Below are 23,222 nucleotides of genomic sequence, written 5' to 3'. Positions count from 1 at the left end.
GTACATGCTTTATATATTGCCAGCTTCTCCAATGGGTGGCTGGGTTTCACTCATTTGAATTTGATTCACAGCAGATACTTTTAAAATTAGACGTGCAGCCATTCAGTCCAGACATGCTGCGGCTTGAGCAATTCGAGGAATGCAATGCTTGAATTGATAGACATTTGACGATTGTCCTCACCTCCGCAATCTTAATATATGAGCTCATCAAACAGAACACTGCCATGATCTCTAGGATGACATGGATTCTAGTAGAATGAGCTTTAGGTTGTCACCTATATGCCTGTATAATGAAAGCCTCTGCATCTCAAAAGCTCCCATAACGTGACCCTGGCAGAATCTCTGCAGTTGCTCTGTATGCACAACCATTTTTAGGTACCCCTGTGCAAATCAAGCCAAATGCAAATGTTATGTTTATTTAAAGAAGTAATAGCAGTCACAAAAATTTCATACAAGGAAAAGCAATTTTCCAATTTGTATATTATTTTATATTAATATCTTAAAGCGGAGTTCTAGCTGAAAAAAAATCTGTAGCTGCTAACTTTTAGACCAGTCACTTACCTGTCCCTCAGTCCAGCAGTGTCATCGCCACCGCTGGTTTCACTGGCCGTCTTCTCTCCCTGGCGCCGGCATCATCAATGTGGGCACCCGACTGTGACACCTTGAGGCTTCACAGCTGGGTGCCCACTGCGCATGCGCGAGAAGCGCTGTGCTTTGTGAATGGGCCCGTAGTCTTCTGGGACCTGTTATGTGTCCCAGAAGACTATGGGGAGGGAAGGGGGAGGAAACCGTCTGCTTCCAATTGCCTTAGGCGATCGCAGCGGAAGTGGGTACTTGTAAAATTCGGGTACCCACTCCCCTAAGGTCCTAAGGTGCCAATCCTTAATAGGGAGCTGGAGGACAAAGACTTCCCCTTTTGGCTGGAGCTCCGCTGTAAATATGCACCTGGCGATCTGGCCATGAACTTTCTTGGGGCACTTCCTGTTATTGAGTGACAGTTCTCTGTTCCTGCCTTTCAGTTGTGCTCCTCCTTTGTCACCCTGTCACATGGGCTTTGAATGGAGACTCCAAGTGGTTATTTCAACACTCATGTACACAGTCCATTGTTGCCACCGCCAGGGAACATACCCTGACATGTCTAATTTATTTTAGGTATTTATATAGCACCAACAATTTACATGCATTACATATATTGTACCATTCATATCAGTCCGTGCCCTCAAGGAACTTAGTCTAAGGTCACTATGTCACATGCTACACATACTAGAGGCAATTTGGACAGGAACCAATTAACCTACCAGGATGTCTTTTGGAGTGTGAGAAGAAACCTATGCAAGCACAGGAAGAACCTGCAAACTGCATGTAGGTAGTGTCGTGGATGGGATTCAAAGCAATGACCACAGTGCTGCAAGGCAGGAGGGCTAGGCCACTGTGCTTAGCAGTGATTAGTAGCCGTCTCATGTAACATGTCCTTGGGCATGTCAAGTCTCTGGCCATTTCCTCTACGAAGTGTGCAGTCTGACAGTTCTTCTATAGTTACATATGCTAAATACCATGTGATGCCCTTTGGGAACATTAAGGGCTATAGTTGAAATGTTGTGCATCCATCACTGGAGAGCATAAATGTGGCTGCAAAAGCCTGCAAATAGATCAGCAGCAGTGAGATGCAACAAAGCAAGAAAACAATTGTGAAAACAATTATTTTATAAAATGGTGGTTGTTCGAAATACAGTGCTTTAGCAAACTAAATGTCATTTAGGTAGGATTTGCATCTCCAAAAACACAGGAGGGAGAAAAAGCCTAGTGCATTACCACCACAAATGTATTCAATATAAAACAAGGTTGTATACTCACAAACATAAATAATGGTGGGCACATCAAACCACAAATTCTCCAGCCATAGGCAATGTCCTCTCATCATATACTGAACAGTTGACAGGTGACCGCATTTTGAGGTAGAAGCCTCCTTCCTCAGAGCTGGTGAAAATTTGTGGTGGTAATACACTAAGCGTTTGTGCCCTCCTGTGTGTGCTTTTGTAGTTTATAGAAGATTACCTGATTTGAGGAGGGCTGCATCGAGTAAAGCATTACGGGCCAAGATTTTGAGGATCACCTTGGTTTGAGCGTGGGAGTGTTTGGATGAATGTTGTAAATAGGATTTACATCTACATTAAACCATACCTATAGTGCAGGGGTCTCCAAACTGCGGCCCAAGGGCCAGATGTGGCCCTTTGGTAGCCTTTATCCAGCCCTTGGACCACTATTCCTCCCAATTATAGGAGGTACTATTCCTCCCACTGACACCAACACTGTTTCTTACACTGATACCAATGATGGGGCATTATTCCTCCCATTAATACCAATGATGCGTATAATGGTAGGAATAGTACCCCATGTTTATTTTTACTGATGCTGGACCCAGGACATTCTCTACCTCCACTGGTCACAATCCAGCCCTCCTAAAGTTTGAAGGACAGGAAACCAGCCCTTTGTTTGAAAAGTTTGGAGACCCCTGCAAAAGTATTCCCAGGCTATAACTGAAAAGGGAGAGAAATGGCTGAATCACTGACTTACTAAAACAGCTGATTGTGGAATGTTTAGTCATGTGACTAGTGCCAAGGTATTACCACTGTAGGTTCTGCCAAAGTATGATAATGCTGATAACCTACCAGGGGGTGTGAACATTTTTTAAGAAACTACTTGTCCCTGGACTATACCGGGGTTCCAATCTACTTGTCCCTCATGAGAGTCTGCTTGTCCTGATAAAAAACAAAAAAAATTTGGATGGAAAATATGAAGGGTTGATTTTTTTTTTTTAGGTAGAGGTGCTTTTAGGAATGTCTGGGGCTTTTAAAAACAATTTTATTTTTTTCCTCTTAAAGCAGAGGCCCTAGAGAATAAATTAATGGGTTTTGCCATTTAAAAAAAAAATTAGGTTTTGAGAATTAACAAAGGGAAATATGTGAGTTTTGTGGTGTACGTATATTGGTGTATTTTCTGAACGCCAAAACTGACAATGGTATACGCTGCACTAGAAAGCTTCTATTGTCCAAATGCACCAAATTAAGGCTGAAGTTTAGTTAAATATTTATTTTTGTACAGCTTTGGTTAATTACTTGTAATAGCGTATGTCCCAAGTTGTGTAGGCTGCTGGATTCTATAGAAATCTTCACAGCGGGACTGCCCTGTCCTCTTCTGCTGGTGAGCATCTGGTGCTTTGGATTTTAACAGCTTCGGATCTCCATGCTGAGCTGCACTGAAGATGATCTGACAGATACACTCCCACCATCCTGCCCTCTTCTCCATTGAGTATTCCTTGAGTATTCCTTGCATAGATTACACTGCCTATAGCATGATTTGTAAATGGAAGAGAGAATCATGTGACTGGTCACTCTCCCCCATTTTCAGATCATGTGACTGGTCACTCTCCCCCATTTTCAGATCATGTGACTGGTCACTCTCCCCCATTTTCAGATCATGTGACTGGTCACTCTCCCCCATTTTCAGATCATGTGACTGGTCACTCTCCCCCATTTTCAGATCATGTGACTGGTCACTCTCCCCCATTTTCAGATCATGTGACTGGTCACTCTCCCCCATTTTCAGATCATGTGACTGGTCACTCTCCCCCATTTTCAGATCATGTGACTGGTCACTCTCCCCCATTTTCAGATCATGTGACTGGTCACTCTCCCCCATTTTCAGATCATGTGACTGGTCACTCTCCCCCATTTTCAGATCATGTGACTGGTCACTCTCCCCCATTTTCAGATCATGTGACTGGTCACTCTCCCCCATTTTCAGATCATGTGACAGGCAGTGTAATGCATTCTCAGTGCAGGAGAGGGCAAAAAAGGGGCGAGTCCTCATAGGATCATCTTTAGTGCAGCTGAGCCTAGAGACCTGAAATGGTTCCCCTTCACAGCATCAATGTACAGCATCAGGAAGATGACAGGGCAGCCCTACAGTAAAGATTTCAACATAATCCAGCAGCCAGAAAATAGTGGGACATCATTACAGGTAAGTAATCCTAAAAGCTGTAGAGGTTGTTTTTTTTTTTTTTGTTTTTTTTGTTTTGGGTTTTATTTTTTATTTTTTTTAAGCTAAAGGTCAGCTTTTATCAAGCCCCTGCGCAAGGGGGGGGGGAAATATTTTATGGTCAGCTGAAGGTGCTACCACTGTGCAAAACATGCATCGCGCTAACAGTGTTGCATTAAATGTTTAGTAATTTGACGTTAACTCTCATCAGTCTGCATTTTGAACTTGTGCATTTCTTTCCACATGCTGGTCTTGCCTTTTTTTCTTTTTTTTTCTTTTTATTGCAAATGCAGTGTAAACTGTGAAGAAAAAACATTTACAACATTTTGTTGCTTTTTTTTTTTTTTTTTTTTTTTTTTTTGAATGCGAGTTGAACTTTCCATCCCCGGTAGAGGCCTCATTTTATTGCGCATATGGGTGTGGTTAAGGCACAGCTTACTAGTACAGTTTGTCCGTGGGATGAGTCAGTCTCTTTAAATTCTTGCATGTTATTTCAGAAGTGAGAATCTCTCGCTCGGCCGTGTTTTTGCGGCTTGGCTTCCACACTGGCACAGGTTCAAAGCCTGTTCTTTGAAATGCATCCTTACGAAGTTTAGACAGTTTAGAACTTCAAAGTGGCGTAGAGGGGGAGCAGGGAACGTGGATAAAAAAAATGGCAACAAAGAGACTTTTTATTCCATGCACTCGCTGCTGCTTGCGGAGGAAAATGCTGGCTAATTATTAAATATCCGTGTAAATTGTGGGCTTGGGAAAGAATTGTGCGTCACAACACAAGGTGCAGTGCCAGGTTATATTACTCCTTCTCTACTCTCAAGCAAAATTTCACAACTTAGAAGTGAGAAGGCTTTTGGTTTGATATTCCTCATCACACTATTTGGAAAGCTTTGTAACTCTTTTGATGTTAAAAGGTTGTTTGAGTTTTCCTTAATCAACCAATTTCAGCAGGCTTCTCACACTGCTCCTGAGATTAGAGAGTGGCAAAACTGGTACAGTATATAAATATCAGAATTAAGACTAGGGCTGTTCAGTGTGTTTGCATACCTCAGCATTGGGTAGAGTAGTGAAGACTTTTAAAGTGGAACTTTAGGAAAATAAGAAATTGGTGAATGGCAGGATTTTTAATGCAGAGGAGACATACTAGATCTCTTCTGCGTTTAGTTTTTTACTTGCCTATCTGCATTGTACGCTGCGATACGCACACACAAAGTAGCTGGAAAACAGGAAGACTGGCTGAAGATGTCAGTAGCTGTCGGGGAGCTTCAGGACACTGCAATGCTGGAGTGAAGAGGAGCATAGTTCTGCTATAAGTATAAGTTCACCTTTTGCAACATGTTCCTCCTGTTTTTAGGGTAGAACATGTAACATGTTCCAGCTTCTGCAGCCTCTCCTCTGCTCACCTCGATATCGAGCAGGGGGATCTGCTCCCCGCACCCACTGTCACTATTTGAAAACAGCACAACTGTGCAGGGCTCTTCCCACATGGCCACGTTATTCATTCAGTTTCCTTTGAATAAATGCCTACAAGTACGGTCCGCCATTGCTGATGACTTGTAGTTCTCACTGGTGAGCGCTGTCATAGTCCAATGAGAAGTCTGCAGGAGCCTGACATTGCACCTGTTCTGCAGACTCCTTGGGGGGGAAAAAAATGTAAATTTGTTCCCCTGCTTGTGTTTGCTTGTTTTTTTTTTGTTTGTTTTTTTTAAAGGTAAATGTTAGGCATGTGTGTAAAATCAATCTGTAATTCTTCAATAGGACCCTGTGGCAGAGGAAGATGGTCATGTTGACTATACTGCTGTCCTGTATTATTGTTCCTCAAACAAATAAAACTCCTTCCTAACTGATCAATTCAGTGAACGTCTCCTCTAAGTCCTCCATTCACCCCTGCACTTTTTTGGGGCTGAACTATGTGTTTTTACCCTATGGTTTTTAATAGGATCATCTAAGAAATGCTTGCAAATGCGTTTTGTGCATTTTTCAGGCACTCCCATTTAAGTCTGAGGATAAAAATGTGTTTCAGCTCATGTATTAAAATATAAATGCACAAAAATTCATGTACATTTTCTGGCTACACTTGAGCGAGAGTTAAGTGAGAATAGGTATTAAAAAAACCTTTGCACAGTTATACTAATTGCTGTGTGTGTCCATTCTGAGGGGGAGTGGGGGATTCACCCTCTTAAAGTCATGACAGATGTCACTGAAACAGGTGAGGGGAAAATCTTCCAATGGAGACCCCTGTTTTGGTAGCAAATGGCTAAGAGGGGATTCCCTCTTACTATGGAGAGATTACCTCTCATGTTCTGGATATTTAGCAATACTTGTCTTTAAAAAAAAAAAAATATATATATATATATATATATATATATATATATATATATATATATATATATATATATATATATATATATAAAGATCTATATCTATCCATTCAGTCGTGTCCGACCCTTGGCGATTGCATGGACCGTCACTCATAAGCGACTTTTTCCATGAATTCTCTTAGCAATTATTTTACAAGGTAGGTTGCCAGGTCTTTCGCCAGGAGATCACGCATGGCCAGGGATGAATCTAGGACAATTTAGACAGGAGCCAATTAACCTACCAGCATGTCTTTGGAGTGTGGGAGGAAACCGGAGTACCCTGAAGAAACCCACATGAGCACAGGGAGAATATGCAAACTCCATGCAGGAGGCGCCATGGTTGGGAATCGAACCCATGACCCAATTACTGCAAGGCAGAAGTGCTAACCACTAAGCCACCATGCCACATATTATAATATAATATAATTTTTTTTTTTTCTCCTGTGACATTTTCTGCTTTAAAGGAATAGTATAGCCAAAGTACTTTTGGCTGTACTGCTGTGGATCACAGGAGTGCAGTTAGTTCTGCACTCCTGTGACCCAGTTTCTGCTGACAGTGGGCTGATGTCACTCAGCTGGCCCAGGCTGGGACAAGATGCTGACTTCAAAGTCAGGATCCACTCCAGGGTCTGGAGCAGCACCCTGCTCAGCTTCTCAGCGAGCCAACCGCTCCCTCCCCCTCCACGGCCCAGCGCTCCAGTGTGCGCTGGGGAGGGAGAGCAGAGAGCGGTGACTGATATCAGTGGTCATGTGATCGCTGAGTTCTCACACTTAGAGCCAGTGGGGGACAGATGCAGCATCAGACCAATGCTGTATCCACCTAGGTAAGTATATTTTGGGGAAAATGACAAACCCTGTACTTTTTGCAGTAGAATTTGAGAAGCCTCTTCTCTATATCTGTTTATATACATAGAACTCTAGTCTCTCTATAGGCAGCTCAAAATTGTTAGCAGAATAACTCGCAATGTGCAATTAGGGGACAGATGTTGTGTTTTGGTTTTTTTTTTATTTAGACCAAGATTACCTTCCAGGAAAAAATTATAAATGCAGAGATTTTTGCAGGAAAAAAGTGCATTTGTTTTTTCCCACAGGAGCCTGCAAAAGCATCTCATGTACAGTCAGTGGATCAAGGGTGCAATGTCAGGCTCCTGTAGACATATTTTCCAGTTTTCTTCCTGTACCTTCATACAGCCTTTTCCTTTCCCCTTTCAGTTCAAAATCTGGATCAAGAGGGAATGGACCCAGTGCACTGATCGGTGCCCTCATAGTCCACTGAGAACTACAAGCAGTCTACTGTGGTGGCAGACGGGACTTGTCATTTAATTTACAGATCTCTGTCAATGAGTGTTGTAGCTGTGAAAAAGTAGAACAATGCTTTGTTTTTCAAGTAGCAGAGAGCAATGGTGGCATACTTTAACTCATAGCAACCAAAGTTCCAATACTATTCATGTATACGTATACATATTAGTATACAGTAAATGCCATTGGCTGCAGTGGGTCATTGCCGATTGGTAGTTGCTCTTTACATTCATAATGATTGGCTGATGGCAAAGACTGGAAAAGCCATTGGCTGTACAGTAGAACACTTTGTTTTGACATACTTCAAGTCTGGTGTGTTGTCTGGTGACAGGACCTTTAGGAAGAATTTTTGTATTTACTTAAAATAGAAGAAATGAAATGTGATTTGCACACAAATACTTTAAATACCATTCCATGTTCTAAGGGCAAATAGCAGTTCTGAATTTCATAATATTTCCAAATATGCCTCCGGTTTGCTGACAATAGAGATGTTTGAGGTGCCCTGGAGGTGAAGAATATACGTAGTATTTCATTTATTGAAATTGTCACTGACATCAGGAGACAGAGCATATTCTGACCAATCACAAGTCAACTCTAAAGTATATCTGGAGCCAAAACATTTTTCTTTTCCTTTTGACCTGGTTATAGAAAAATATGAAAATACAGACTTTTGCTGTTTTCCCTGGAACTGGAATGGGGGCATCTTTTAGTGGAGACATCTATTCTGTTGACACTGTGTAAAAGGGGATTTCCCACGCTTTGTAGAGATTCCAGTTATTTCTTGTTTTGTCTCCAGGAAAGCATGATAGCAAAAGAAGAAACATTTGAGTGGTTTCAACCATACTTTACTAAATGCTTTATCTCTAGATATACTTTACAGAGGAGTTTTGCTTTACTTAAAATGGAACTCTAATTTTCAAGCAGAATGACGGTCAAGTCATTCTGTCCATTTCCTTAGAACTCAGCCCATGGCTGACACACACCACCTGGGGGAGCATCATCAAACAAGCTGGTCTGATGGTATTCCACTGGAATCCCACTTCAATTAACCATTCCCAAAACTAAAAAATTTAAAATGGCTATAACCCCTGCCAAGTGTTTTTTGCCCTCAGGGTCCCATTGGGAAGATTTCCCTACATTTCCTGTTCCAGAAATACAGCAGGAAGTAAAAGGAGATCTTTCAGAAGCGTAGGGATTCTCCATCCTAGACCGCTAACTGGCACAAACCTCTCCTGCTCTAATGATGTCAATCACATTTTCAAGTCCTATCTGTACTGGTGGCAATGCCTACTAGAACTAACAGCGAAGTTGAATTTCTCCAGTGGGGACACAGACTACAATGAAAACCTGGATACGTTTAGAATTGAAGTCATATCATAATTATCAAGTCATAAAATAGGTTTGGACTCAAATACTATCGTGTAACATTTCAATTCTGAATTTATCCGCCCTCATCACAACTCGGGGTGATTCTGGAAACCTTTTGATGTGCAGAAGTTGCCTGTCTAATATTCATATGCCCCCATAATACTGTCTCCATACTGTTGGACAACAGTACGAAACTATAATTCAATCAAAACGGAGTCAAAGTACAATTAACTCGGGCTGATTTTAGTTAGCATACACTACATGAGGGTCTGTTTTAGAAATGTTTTCACGCAAGATTCATTTAACTTTCACACAGGATTCAGACATTTTTCAGTTGAATTCAATGAGAAAATTTATTAACCATGGCTGAAAGTTGTGTGAATCTTTGGTGAAACCTTTTGTAGCTCAACCCTACTGTTTGGACATGAACTGATATAAATGCTTGGTAGAGACCTCCAACTCCTCCCCACTTGATCAAAAAAAAGTTGGCATTCTATTGAAATCTATACTGGGGCATCTGGAATGCTACTGGTTATATTAGCTCAATGTTACCTTTTGAAGTAAATTCAGATCTTTGCAGCTATGTGCATGAGCCCATAGAAATCAATTCACCTGCGTTCAGATCCATAAAAGTTGAGCAGTTCAAAAAAAAAAAGCCAACTTTTTTTGCAGCTGTATGGGCCCTAAGGGAGGTCAGAGACCTGACTATGTTGTTGGCAGGCATGTCTGGAACGCAACACTGAACAGAATTTTTTAAATCCTATGGCAGATTGCATAGTTCATATATATATTTATTTTACTAGTGTATTTAGCGGTTTGCCTGGAGTTTAGCCTTCAACTGTTATAAGGTTGCAGTCCTCTCGATTAGGACTGATATTCATTAAGCTGTCAAATAAGAAAGGTGCTATCAGGAATACCGGAGAATACAGCAAGGCCAGTTTTATGAATACTCCCTTCTGCTGCAGCAGCCCAGAGAGAACATTTATCAGGTAATTTGGCCCTCTGGATTCTTCCTCGCTAACTTTGATTGCGATTTACCTTGATGTGCACACTACTCATCTCTTCTGCACCAATCTCATAACTGTTCCATGCCTTTGGTAGTATGACAGTTGTGTAGCTGTGCTCAGTACAGGGAATAGCACTCTCTACAGAAGAATATATTGAAAATGTACATTTTTACCTTCCATAGTGATGAATGATAATGCAGGTACAGATCACTATACCGCATGACATTTGGAATGGGTTGAATGTAGTCTTAGATAAGTATGATACTTTACTATTCACTAGCTAATCTCTTGCTGAGCTGTATCTGCTAACACTAGCCATGCACTAGTAGATTTTCTAACAAAAGTTCATATGAACATTGATGCATTCGATAACTGGCCATATCTTCTTCCTTTTGAAACAAATGGACTTTCCTGATGGAAAAACTACATACACACTGTTAAATTTCCTTTGAGAAAAATTTTGCATCATGCTCCTCTGATTTTGTCTATTTGATTGTCCGTTTGACCCTTCTATCATTTAAAAAAAACACCTTAGAACAAAAGTTCAAGCTAAACTCTGCTAGTGTACATCAAGATAATGGGGATTGTGAAGAATAGGATTAAGGTTAACTATTGATGATAAACATTCAACGATTGAAAAACCCTTTTCTTCAACCACTCAGCTTTTTTCTAGCTATTTTGGTGTGCAGTGCACAGTAGCCCAATAAAATAGAGGTTACCCATCAGCCTTCAGCTCCCATTCTTTCAGTGAAGCCAGAACGAGGAACCAATTTCTCTTTCCCGAGCCAACTGACTTGGGCCATTCCCCCTTTTCTAATTATATCTAGAGCTGAAGGAAGTACGTTTTGACCTGCTCTGCTAGGAGTTAACACCTAGGTGTTCAGACCTGAAGTGGTTGAACTGTAAGCACACAGTACACTATTCTACTAATGAGAATACAGACACTGTGTGAACAGGGTAAGGAGAACCTCACTGAATTGTAATGGTATTTAGGGTGGGTCCGTATTACTGGAAGGCGGCACCTTTTAAAGGGCAAGTCCTCCTTTGAATTAAAATTTAAAATACAATAAAGCGACCGCGGTATTTTGAAAAACCACCTTCTTTGGGGGAAGAAAAATGACCTTATCTTAAAGCCAGCATTACATGGATCGCAATTTGGCCGGTTCAACAGGGACTGGGCAAATTTTGATCCATGTATGGGCAGGGAGGTTTTAACCAGAAGTTGATCTACCGATCAACCTCTGCACAACTCTTTTGGATTTTCTTTGCTTGATCAATGCTTCAAGCTATAACCTGCAATGCTGATCAGTGCATTCTGTTGGTGGGGAAGTCTCCCTGTTATCTGCAGTGTGGATGGGAGTAGTAAAGTTGTTTGTGGTTTTTTTATTTTATTTATTTTTTCTTGCTTTGTTTCTGTTCAACATGATGGTCAAAGGAAGATAAACAGACTCCCCCCTTCCCTCCCCCATGAGCTGCCTAAATATGCCTGTAGGTCAAGGGTGTGGCAGCAACATCTAAGATCTCTCCCAGTATTTAAGGTACTAGAAATTTCCCCCTCTAACAACCATGCATGTACAACCAGTTTTATGTCAGAGCATGCTCGTTTCTTAGACGCCATGAGAGTGCCTAAATGCTGGTGCCAAGCCCAATGGATCGTTTTCAATGAAACATAGTAAATTTTAAAATGAAGGTGAACTTGCCCCCCTTTTTAAAGTAATCCCTGCAAATAAAGCAATGCTTACATGTCCCTCTGCCTGTATTGCTCAACGCCACTACATTGAAGTTCTTCAGCATTTGGCAAATGCCTGCTCGCCTCCTGTACTTTGTGGTTCCTTACACTGACACCCTATGTCACTACTTTCTCCTGCAATAAGGTAAGTTCCATCTAAGGAAGCCAAAGACTGCAGCAGGGATTGGGGGGTATGCCAACATCTGACCCTGCAGGAAGTGTCAATTGTTGAACATTTTGCAGAAAATGCAGCTGCGTTTGGCTGGGCATGCATGGCTGTGTGCAGTCTTTGGTCAAGAGTAAAACTTGATAGTCAATAGGCTACTGTAATTTGCACAAGGCTCTTGTTAAAAGCTTGGTTACAAACGTATAAATAGAATTGCTTGCACGCTGTCATTGGTTTGATATGTTACAGAAGACGTGACCCGGAAGTATGATAATGCAATCAGTTGCCGATTTTTGAGATTTTAATTGTTGCCAATAGTTCTATCTCCCCAGATCATCTTACTGGTACGACTGCGGTATCCACTATCAGTAGTTGAACAAAGACATCCGCTCATTTTTATATGCAATATGGAAGAGAATATTTAGACAGGAAGGAAAAGATTTGCATCTCTTGCTTTTATTTCAGGACTTTAACATTTTCACTGCAAGTGGTTTAGTGAGGTGTGTGATAAGGTAATATGTTTAGGTAGCGACTCTAAAGAGCTCCAGTCAAAAAGTCATGGAATGTTTCTCTTGACATTTGCTTATTGAACCAGAAAGGGTTATTGAGACCAGTGTGACATTGACCTTTTTCTTTAGCTTGATCATATTGGGCTTTAGTTGGTCGATTTTCAACCAACGCCAGCTGCCATCTGTAGGACTGACTTCTCCTGTTTTGAGCTTGTACTCTTTTGGTTTTCGGTTAGGGCCATTTGCCCTGATAACTTGGTTGATATATCTGCTGTATTCTTGAACATTTCAATAAAATATATATATATATAAAAACAAAAAAATCATGGAAGTCGGTCCGGATCAAGTTGTCGCATACCTGTTGTCTACTCTGTAAAGGGGTGGCAGGGGGTATTTAGGTGTGCTTACAGAAGGCAACCCTAGGGTTGGTATACCTACAGTATATTGTGAACTTCAGTAGTATTCCATAGTGTAGGCTGGAGCTGGGACAGTTCCTTCAAGTCTGCCGAATTACAAGCTGTGAAGAGTGTTGTCAACCTTCTGTGCAGCTAGATTATATAAAAGGTGTGGGTAAATCGGTCAGCGCATCACATCGTAAATCTTCAGTTTCCTTTTACATGTGTTCTTGTTTTGGTGGAGCTGCCATTTAAATAATAAAATAGGAAAAAGGTAAAACAGGTAAAAACTATTCTAGTAATCAACTAGCTGCCTATCTTTCCCACATTGCAATACTTGAACTTGAAAAAATTAAAAGTCAGTCTATGACCAGCTTAACCACTTCAGTATTTTCAGTTTCACCCTTTCCTGCCTAAGCCAATTTTCAGTTTTCAGCGCTATTGCACGGTCATGCAAAACTGTACCCATTTTTTTCTGGGACAGATCTTTCTTTTGGTGGTGTTTAATTACCACTGGGTTTTTTTATTTTTGCTAAAGAAATGAAAAAAGACAGAAAATTAGGAAAAAAAAAAGTTTGTTAAACTTTTTTTGAAATTAAGTAATTTTTCTTCAATGTTGAAGCGGCACTGATGGGTGCTGTTGAAGCGGCACTGATGGGCACTGATGATCAGTGCCCTGATTTTTAGTGTAAATGTGTCCTGTCAGGATTGCTGGTTATCGGCTCTCCTTTCCTCACACGGGTTTATTTATTAAAGCTGGTTCATGCAAAATCTTGTGCACTTCTGCATAGAAACCAATCCGCTTCCAGGTTTTATTGTTGAAGCTTAACTGAACAAGATGAGGTTAGAAGCTGATTGGCTACCATGCACAGCTGCACAAGATTCTGAGCAAACCAGGTTTAGTAAATAAAGCCCATAGTGACTGTGCATGAGGAAAGGAAATGCCGATAACCAGCAAGTTTGTTGTGATTGGACACAACTGATCACATAGTAAAGGGAAAATGTGATGGTCCCTTTACCTCGAACTGTGGATACAGCAGTCACTGTGCGCACCCCAAGGGGCATGTTCTGGGAGGATGTCCGTAGACGCCCTCCTTGAGCGAGAACTACTCTGTAGCCGTCTTTTTGGCTATGGCGCGGTAATGGGGTGGTTAAACGATATCCTTATTCAAAATACAATCCATACATATCCACCCCCTAGTGACCCTGTAATCTGTGTATCATGAAATAACTGTTTTTCTGCCTCCTTGTAAATTCCTGTGTGAGCTCCTGAACCTTTCCTTTTCATCTTTGTTTGGAATGGGGAGTACATGGTATTTGCAGTCATGTGAGCTGCTTTAAGCACACTACAAATCCCACAGTCCCTAGTCCATCTCAGGAGCGAGCAACAGATGGTAGCTGCATTCCTACATACAATGAGACCGTGAAGAACAAATGTATCCACCCTCTAACAGGAAGTCTGATAACAGCAGCAAAAAACCCCACTGAATTCTGAGATTTGGAGGGGGCTGAGAGCAATAGAGAGGACTTTTATGAGTTAGGAATTCACATTTGAATAGAATTGTTTATTCAGTTTAGTATCCCTTTCATTTTATTCTCACTCCTCAATGTTGCAGTCCCATTAGGATGAAGTATTCCACCTCAATTTGCTCAACTATTATAAAGGCAGCAGTTCATCCATGCATGGTTCACTCAGATGTAGCAAAAATCCATGTACTTATCAAGTGGCTCTCTGGTCAGTAAGGGTGGCATTCAGATCTATTGTATCTGTGGAACCACAGTGTTGCTGATTTGTTTCCGATTTATAGCTGGACTCTCAGCCATTTATTCAAGAGGTTCACCGTTGTTTCATAAATGCCTTTTATATGCTCTCGTTGCATTTGACAATTCAAATCCTCTTCTGGCCATCTTTCGCATTATCCGTTTTTCTTGGACCCATTGTCATTTGAACAATTAGTATTGTCTTTGTTTTATGTGATACAAGCAGTCCCTGGGTTACGAACAAAATAGGTTTTGTATGTTTGTTGAATTTGTATGTAAATAGGAACAAGTACATTTCTAAAGTGTAACTCCAGCTAAAAAAAAGTGTAAGTTTTGGATAGCTTAGGGAAGGGTTAACTGGTCATGCAGTTATGTGGGATTACTGAGAGGTCTGTTAAACAGTAGGTGGCAGCATGCGGTGAGCAGCAAGATGGCCATTCAGCGGTTTCTGGGACCAGCGTCAAGTCAGATGTTTGTAACTTGGGGACTGCCTGTAACTTTTTTTTGTGTTTTTGTTTTTTTTGGGGGGGGGGGGGGTTGTATTTTAAGTGTATGAGGGTAGCTATGTTCATTACATATGCAGGCTCTGCTTCCTGCCTACTAGTGTAACACAAAGTTCTTCTGTGCGGTTCCTTTTTCAGTGCATTTCGCTCACGAGGCTTGAATCTGAAGAATACAGTCAGTGTAATGGCTGAAAAAAAAAATCAATCTTCCAGCAAGGTTGAATTGCATTTGTCTAACCTACACATGGAGAAGCAACAAATCTGTATATAAAATATAACGAAATGATAAAGCCGTAGATATATGCGTCACTTGTGACCAACCTTGATATACGCTGTGTTTTTGTCTCACTGAAGCAAACTGTTACAGGTCTGATTTATGTATATTTTTAAACTCTGCTTTTGTTTAGCTTTAATAGCATCAGAAGAAGTTGGAGAATTTTTTAAACGGTTGTGTTTTATGGCAGAACACTCTGGTTCTAAATCCTGCCCTTTTTTTTCTTTTGCTTTTTTCTCTTTAGCAACAAGAACAAGATCCAACAAACCTGTATATATCTAACTTGCCATTGTCCATGGATGAGCAAGAGCTTGAAAATATGCTTAAGCCGTTTGGGCAGGTGATATCGACAAGGATACTACGTGATTCCAGTGGCACCAGTCGCGGAGTTGGATTTGCAAGGTGGGCTTTGTGGACTCTGGATTTTAAAGGTTTAAAGACCTCTCCAGTCAAACTTGGATATTACACTTTGCATCCCATACAAGCTACTTGGGGAATAAGAACTAAAGCGAGCATGGTTGTGGATAAGGGGGTCCTCCTGTACAGGTTCCAGGCCAGCAAGGGGGCCCAGACAGCTGAGTGAATCTGATGTGCGCAGGAAAGGGGGGGGGTGCAATTGCTGGAACTGATCCTCTGTATGGCTCTCTGAAGCTGACCAAACTACTACCCCCCCCCCCCCCCCGTGCCCCCACCCCCACAGTACTGCCAGCTTCCTTCCTCTCCTTCCCACCGGCAACATATCACATTTACCTGCCCCTTCCTTCCCTGAATGAGCACAACGAGTGATCAGTACCAATGACTCACTGCTTTCATTCAAACTGAAGCATAATAAACTGTTGGTTTTTTTTGTTTGTTTGGGGGAGGGGTGGGGCCCTGTGGTTTCTAACAGCAGCCTTGAAAGCGCAATACAACTGATTTTAATAGTCCAGATACATATATGGTCATCCATTAGGCTGAGTGAAAAAAACTAAACCGATTCCTCCATCCACACATTAGAGGAGCTGCAGCGCTGTCGGAATACAATAGTGCAGCAGGCAGATTATCCCCTGCTGTCAAATTACACAAATCGGCACTGCAGCCATGGATACTGATAATTGCCTTTTATCTGACAGGGCGGCTGAACAGAAGTCACGTGTAGTTTAAATTTCGTCTAGTCTCTGCTAAACCTGCTAAATTGTGATCCATGTAAGCCACCTTTAAGAGTGAAAGGGACAATGAAAGGAGTAGCTAATGTATTTTAAGGGATCAAAAACACCCCCTGTATAAAGCCAGCCATAGACCTGTATGGGCAGGTGGAAAGTACCAAGTTGATCGATCAACTTGGGTACAACCAGACTGTCGGCTTTTACATGCAATTATTACTAGTGGCTATTATAGCTGCTAGCAGTAATCACTCTGTTCTCACAGTGGAGATGGCTTCCCCACCCCAGTCCTCCAATGGCTTACGAACACGATGGCTCAGTGGAAGGGATTCCCCCATCAACACTGACTATGTTGATGGGAGGATAAAGTGATTTTCTGTCTGTGGCCGGCTTTAGGGCTTGCAATAGAAAACAATATAAAAAAAACTTAATATTGAATGGAACTTGTACAGTATTTAGTGTGATATTTACAGATCTCATCAGAAGCTGGTTTGGCTACCTAATACAATTAAGAAAAAAACAAGTCCATACTCGCAGGCAAAAAAATTAACTTCAGTACAAGCAGCCTGCCCATACATGGATCAAATCTCAACCGGTCCCTGCTGAACTGGCCAAAATTTGATCCATCTATGGCCGGCTTTAGTTGCAGTTCCTAGGATCCATTGTGCACAGGAGATGGGTAGTAAAGCCATACATGGATCGAAATTTGGCCAGTTAATTTGTGGGCACCTAGACTGTTTTTTTTCCCCAACCAATTAGTGCCGCCGGCTATAGTCGGCAACACTAATTTTGTTCTGTCAACAGGGAAGTCTCCCCGCAAGCAAAAAAAACAATAGCGTTGTGAAGTGGGGCGGGGGAGATGGTAGATGCCCTCATCAACACATTGTTGAGGGAATCTAGCAATTTTTTTTATTGCCTTCCACCCATTGTAAGAAAATTGCAAAAACTATGGCCTGCCTTACTTCATCCAGCTCCATGGAAGGTGTGCACCACATAGGACACATCTGCTGCGAATGAAGCCCTGGGGGCAAGTCAAAGACAGTCCATCAGCCTTGTGGGAGGCTGGGTGTCTGCATTGGGAGTGGGAGTAAAATAGAGAAACAATTATCCACAAAGTGCCAAAGGCAGAAGCCGATAGGACAGAGGACATTGAGGTTGGGGTTTTGTTTTAAGGGTTAAGTTCACCTCATTTTTGCAGGTAAAAAAGTGCATTTATTTTTTTTCTATGAATCCTGCAGAACGTTGCGCCAGTCATCAGCAGATCATGAGTGCAATGTCAGACTCCTGCAGACTGTCGAGTTACTGCAGGAAGATCGGTGTTCTAAGAGCGCCCACCAGCACCCTCACAGTTTGAGAACTGCAAGCAGTAGCCACTATGGTTGATGATACTTGTAGGCATTCATTCACAGGAAGCTGAACGAATGACACACCCATGTGGGTGGAGCTCCACACCAGCATGCTGTTTTCAGATTGTGACCGGGCTGCCTGAAGAGGATCCCTTGCCTGCTGTCACAGGGAGCAGGGGGTTTGGATTGGGGGGAGAGGCTGCAGATGTTTGAACATGTTTCAAGTCAACGTTTCTTTTAAGTTAAAGAAAGGTTACTACTTATTCACCCTTTTGGCACATAAACACTCAGCTCCACACTGCAAATGCCAAGTTTTAGGTATCAAAAATAGACTTTCAAATGACAATGTGAACCCGGTCCTCCTACAGTAGCTTGCTATAGAGTTCAGTGTGAAAATGGTCTGTCCCAGTTACATGAGGGTGTTTTACTAATAAACTTAGTATTTTGCGGTAAAATCATTTTCAGTTAACAGCATGGGGTTATGTTATTAATTTTTGTCTTTCCTCACTTTCAGGATGGAATCAACAGAGAAATGTGAAGCAGTGATCAATCATTTTAATGGAAAGTTTATTAAAACTCTTCCTGGTGTCTCAGGTTGGTACATTTTGATTTCTTTTCAAAGCCCCTCCCATAGGGTAGAACAGAATAATTACCTTGCAGCTGTTCAGATACAATGTCTTGATTAATACACTTTCTGCCTAGTATACAGTGGAATCCTACAGAGTTTGCTGAACACCAGCAAACCACAAAAAGTTTGTAGCAAACCACAGGATGAGGCAGCGGCAAGGGCTGATTTGTTTCGGACTTTTGTGAACACTCCCAAGAACTGCACAAATCCAAACACAAGAACAGGGTGCTGGATTAGGATTTTCTAAGGGTCACTGAAATTGTCACTGAGCACACTGGTTCCAGTTTGGCAGCACTCCTCGAAGTGGGGACCAACCTCAGGAAAAAGGGAGAGGACCCAGAGTTGAGAATCTACACATACAATCCAATGAGTGCCAAACAAATGTTCAAAAGTCCAAGATAAAATGAAATGGATTCGTAGCAGAATAAATTCAACGTGTTTTGGGATTTATCCTGAAACGTGTTGGATTTATTCTGCTTCAAATTAATTTTATAAATTACCTTGGACTTTTGGATGTTTGGGGCTGTCATTGGATTATATATGTGAAGAACTGCATGAGCACCAGGATTTACTGTATATGGAGTCCAGGAAATAACCGACCAGGAAATAGATTGTTAACCTGGATGATGCCTGAACAAAGATGGCTCCATCCATCTGGAGAATAAATAAAGGTATTGTTGGGAGTACTGTGATATCTGTGAGAGGTAATAAATAAATCTAAGTGGTAAACACTTATACATTACTTAGCAAACATGCACTTAAAGTGGATCAAACATCATATTTTTCAAGTTAATTGTCTGTTGCTAATGGTACTTCCCAGGTAACAGAACTGAAAAGGCCCTACTGAATTGTTAAAATGGTGACATCCATGTGAAGAACTTGGTAATCAAAGTGTGCAATTCCTTGAAATCCCTGCACAAAGCTGCTATGACTAGCTGATCAGATATGTCATGCAGCAAATAGCACATTCTGAGAGTTCTTTGAATTCTTAGCATGCAGCATTGCTCCAGAAACGCAGGCATTCAGCTATTAAGCTGCTTTAACACATTTCTTTGTATCCTCCTGAACTTTTATTTTTCACCTTATCTTTCAATCAACTCCTGACAGCAGACAAATATGAAAACAGAGATTCTTTTCATGCCATACCACCATGAGGCTAAAGAACCCAGTGTATGCCTCTTATCTCTGCTGATTAAAAGGCAACGTCTGGTCACTTTGGGTACCCTTACCTTAACACATTGTCTTTTGGTCTACTGTACTAGAAAATACTCGTACCTTAACAGTAATCATGTTTGTCTTTTCAATCAGGGGTAGACTGGGACTTTGGGGTCCTTAGGGAAAGTGGGGACGGGAGGCATCATGCAGGACAAAAATTGGGTTTACTGTGGTGTAGAGTGCATGGGTATGGCGAAAGATCACAAAGCGCAGCATGCCTAACACATGCTCAATAGAAAACTGACTGTGAACCTTAGTAGAGATGGCGGTGCCTGCACCTGACACCTAATAAAAGAATCTGCTCGGGGTAAGGACATCGCTGGACCCCTGGACAGGTATGTGTCCTAATATTAAAAGTCAGGAGCTATAGTATTTGTAGCTGCTATTTATTTTATATTTTTTTCCTGGTGTGGGAAGGGGAGAAAACCAGGGGCCACTTTAAGTTCTGCTTTTAAAGTGTATCTAAACCGTATCTAAACAGCACAATCTGAAAATTTTAATTCATTTTTCATGCTATTTTTACTCCCCCATCCATCCATGTCTCCATTCTTTATTATTTTGTTCAAATCCCTTTGAAAAACACCCCCTAGCAGTTCTAGCCAGGGTCATCTTGAGTAAGGGCAGATGGTTCATGTAGCATTTACTTCCTGGAATACATCTGCTATTGGCTCAGGCATGCAGGCAGAAGGGTGTGCTTAGCTGAAAGAACCCCTCCAGATGAAAGGGGGAAAGAAATGCCTATGAAGACTCCTGAGATGTATGACATCATTTGGCCTATGCTAGAAACCTGGAAGCAACTGAAGAAATGTAACAAAACATTTTAAAACAAGTAATTCTATCAATTTACAAATGCTAACAGCATAAGGATTAAAAATAGTTAATGTTGATGGAGAAAGTTATTTTTTTTTTTTTAGTTCCATTTTTAAAATAAAAGCACAGATAAGAGTGCTATATACACTCTGCATGTCAGCACCACCTCCACCATTACCTGATCACCTCTGAAAGGAACTTTCTATTAGGAAGAAAAAATGGCTTTGCCATTTCAGAACCCTTTTTCACTGTCCAGAGTTCCTAACAGACATATTAATCTCTGCAGACCTTCCTTAATGCCGGTGACTCTTCTAGCTTTTAATATGGATTTCTCAGGTGTGTGAGTCACAGGGTGAGTGATTTAGAAATGAATGTAATTATATGTGATTCAGCCTCCTAGATAGAGCACCCGGACTGCCTGTAATTACAGAGTGTTGGGGGTGATTTACGAGCTGCTTGCCTTTGCAGGACGGATCTGAAACACCCTTCTTTGACTGCTCTAGGTTTGATATAATCGCTATTGGCGTTATCCATCACCTTGATAAAGAATCATTTATGCTGACATGATCACAAACCTATTAATTTTTTAATGTGCTCCAGGACTTTAGGACCTTCATGTAATAAGGACTATACGCTGAGAAGTATAATAGACAAATGAACAAGCTGAATTACCAAATAAGTCACATTTTACGGGGGATTTTTCCCTATTTTAGATTGTGGTTTACACATTATAGTCATTGGCTTCTTTCTAAACTGTCAGTGTTCTCGATACATCGTTGTAACAAGTCCAATTAGGACTAACCATCTCCATACCAGGGCTGAAAACTTGTAAGAACTTGTGACCCATTCCTCTTCCACATGACAGTGCTGGCTATTGGAGACTGACCTCTTATGCACCATCGCTGTGGAGGCCGGGAGAATGTTGGCAACCTGGGGCTAATTTACCCTTGGCTTTCTTTTTCTTTGCACTGCAAGCTTGGAAAGAACAAAATAAATTCCAATAAAGCCACTCTTAATTGAGAAAATAAAATAATCCTCTGGATCACAAAGACTTGAGCCCCTGGTGTTCACCTGCAGCCCTGTGGCAATTTTTGTGTGGCCCTTGTAACCCCTGCAGACACTAATCTGTGTCTCTCTATTGCCCAGTGATGGCAATTATTTCTAGCAGTCTTGTGTAATGTCTTTAATTGGTCTCTTCCTATAGCATGCTCCATCTCTGACAGTCTCCTGCAGCATGTCCCCAGGCTTTGACCATCTCTTGTATCCGGTCTGCAGGCTCTGACCATCTCTTGTATCTGGTCTCCGAAACTGAATGTTTACTAAATTTTACGTGTGGCCCTTTGGTGATTTCAAGGGCTGCACTTGAGCTCCCCCATATCAAGACTGTTGACCACCACTGATTTAAGCAAACTATTGCAATTTTAACTGCATTGGCTGTGTACTCTGTACCTGCATCTGCATTGTACAAGTGTTATGATTTGATAGTTTTGATAATGAACAGCAGCATTCTCTGCAGCTTCATAAATGCGTGGAAAAATTGGCAACTAACACAAGCAGATTCTTGTGAATGCAAAACTAATTTATGACGAGTTCGACCACCCTCACTTAATCAGCCTATTTAATGAAAAAGCTAAAAAAAAGTATATAAATCATAAAGTTATTTGAACGTAGTAGGGTCACTACATTAAGCAAGACGAGCTTAAAAAAAAAAAAAAAAATGAAAGGATATAAGTTAATTGTAATCTGTATCTCAGACAGGTTGCAAGCATCCAATTTTGTAGGTTTTGTTGGGAAACAAGCTTGCTCAAGGCCATTGTAGACTCGAAACTGAACTGAGACTGGATAAAATGGAATAATTAGTTTTGCTGAGATGCTCTGTGCTTTCCTGGCACAATGCACAGCAGGTATACAGGGAGCATTTCTAGATTGCTCTACTGATACCAGACATGTCAGCTGAATAGTAGAAAACAGGGACGGCATTACACAGGGCCGCAAGCTTCAAATTGGCCCCAAAGAGGACAGCAGTCTACTTGATGAACTCATCAGCGGCATGGGTAGAATCTCTGAAATGACATTCTTTACCCAAAATCTTTATATTCTGTGAACAGTAAAAAAAAAAAAAAGTAAACAGTCTCCATTTTAATAAACAAATATGTGGTAATATAATTGTGTGTGTGTATATATGAAACCTGTGATTGCCTCATGTCTTCATTCACACATATCACTACATAGCAGTTAAAGCCGCCTAGAAACCCTAAACCTTTGAGTGTGCTGTTCTGGAAGCTCTGGCTATTTTCCCACTCCCTCATTCTTTACAGCTAACTATTGGTCCTTTTAGAACAGCCTTACTGGCTAATAGTGAGATGGAAGGGGCAGACTGGAGTTCAGCATTCACTACTGAAGATGGGGCTTGCTAAACAGGCTTCCCAGTGTTTTGAGGATGTGCAGGAACCTCTGGGTGCCTGCTTTCAATTCCTTGGGAGAATTAACAAAGTTTAACATTAAGTTTAATTCAGAGGGATCATTAGGAATCACTCCCCCAGACTCAGAGTATGCAAAGGAGATGCAGTGGGATTTCTCCTATCCCCACAGAGCACCTTTCAGGTTCTTCACTCTTCTCCCTCTATCTGCCTCTCATTGTTTTGAAGCTCACTGTATACATCTATTTTCTCCAATTT

The 23,222-nt window shown here is 41.3% G+C and overlaps 1 protein-coding gene across 6 annotated transcripts in view; it reads left to right on the top strand.

The window, feature by feature from the left end:
* Window positions 1-23,222, top strand: part of RBMS1 (RNA binding motif single stranded interacting protein 1) — a 487,977-nt gene that overhangs the window by 420,779 nt on the left and 43,976 nt on the right. For all 6 annotated transcript variants that reach the window (XM_089659943.1, XM_089659931.1, XM_089659920.1 and 3 more), the window contains exons 5-6: window positions 15,648-15,805; window positions 18,406-18,485. In XM_089659943.1, the coding sequence (XP_089516069.1) occupies window positions 15,648-15,805; window positions 18,406-18,485 (238 nt within the window). The remainder of the gene's footprint in view (window positions 1-15,647; window positions 15,806-18,405; window positions 18,486-23,222) is intronic.

This window comes from Staurois parvus, unplaced genomic scaffold (genome assembly GCF_062004578.1).
Source record: "Staurois parvus isolate SC_StPar_1 unplaced genomic scaffold, SC_StPar_1.0 ptg000031l, whole genome shotgun sequence".
Taxonomy (NCBI): domain Eukaryota; kingdom Metazoa; phylum Chordata; class Amphibia; order Anura; family Ranidae; genus Staurois; species Staurois parvus.
The sequence above is the reverse complement of the archived record's forward strand: the minus strand, read 5'-3'. Positions and strand labels throughout refer to the sequence as shown.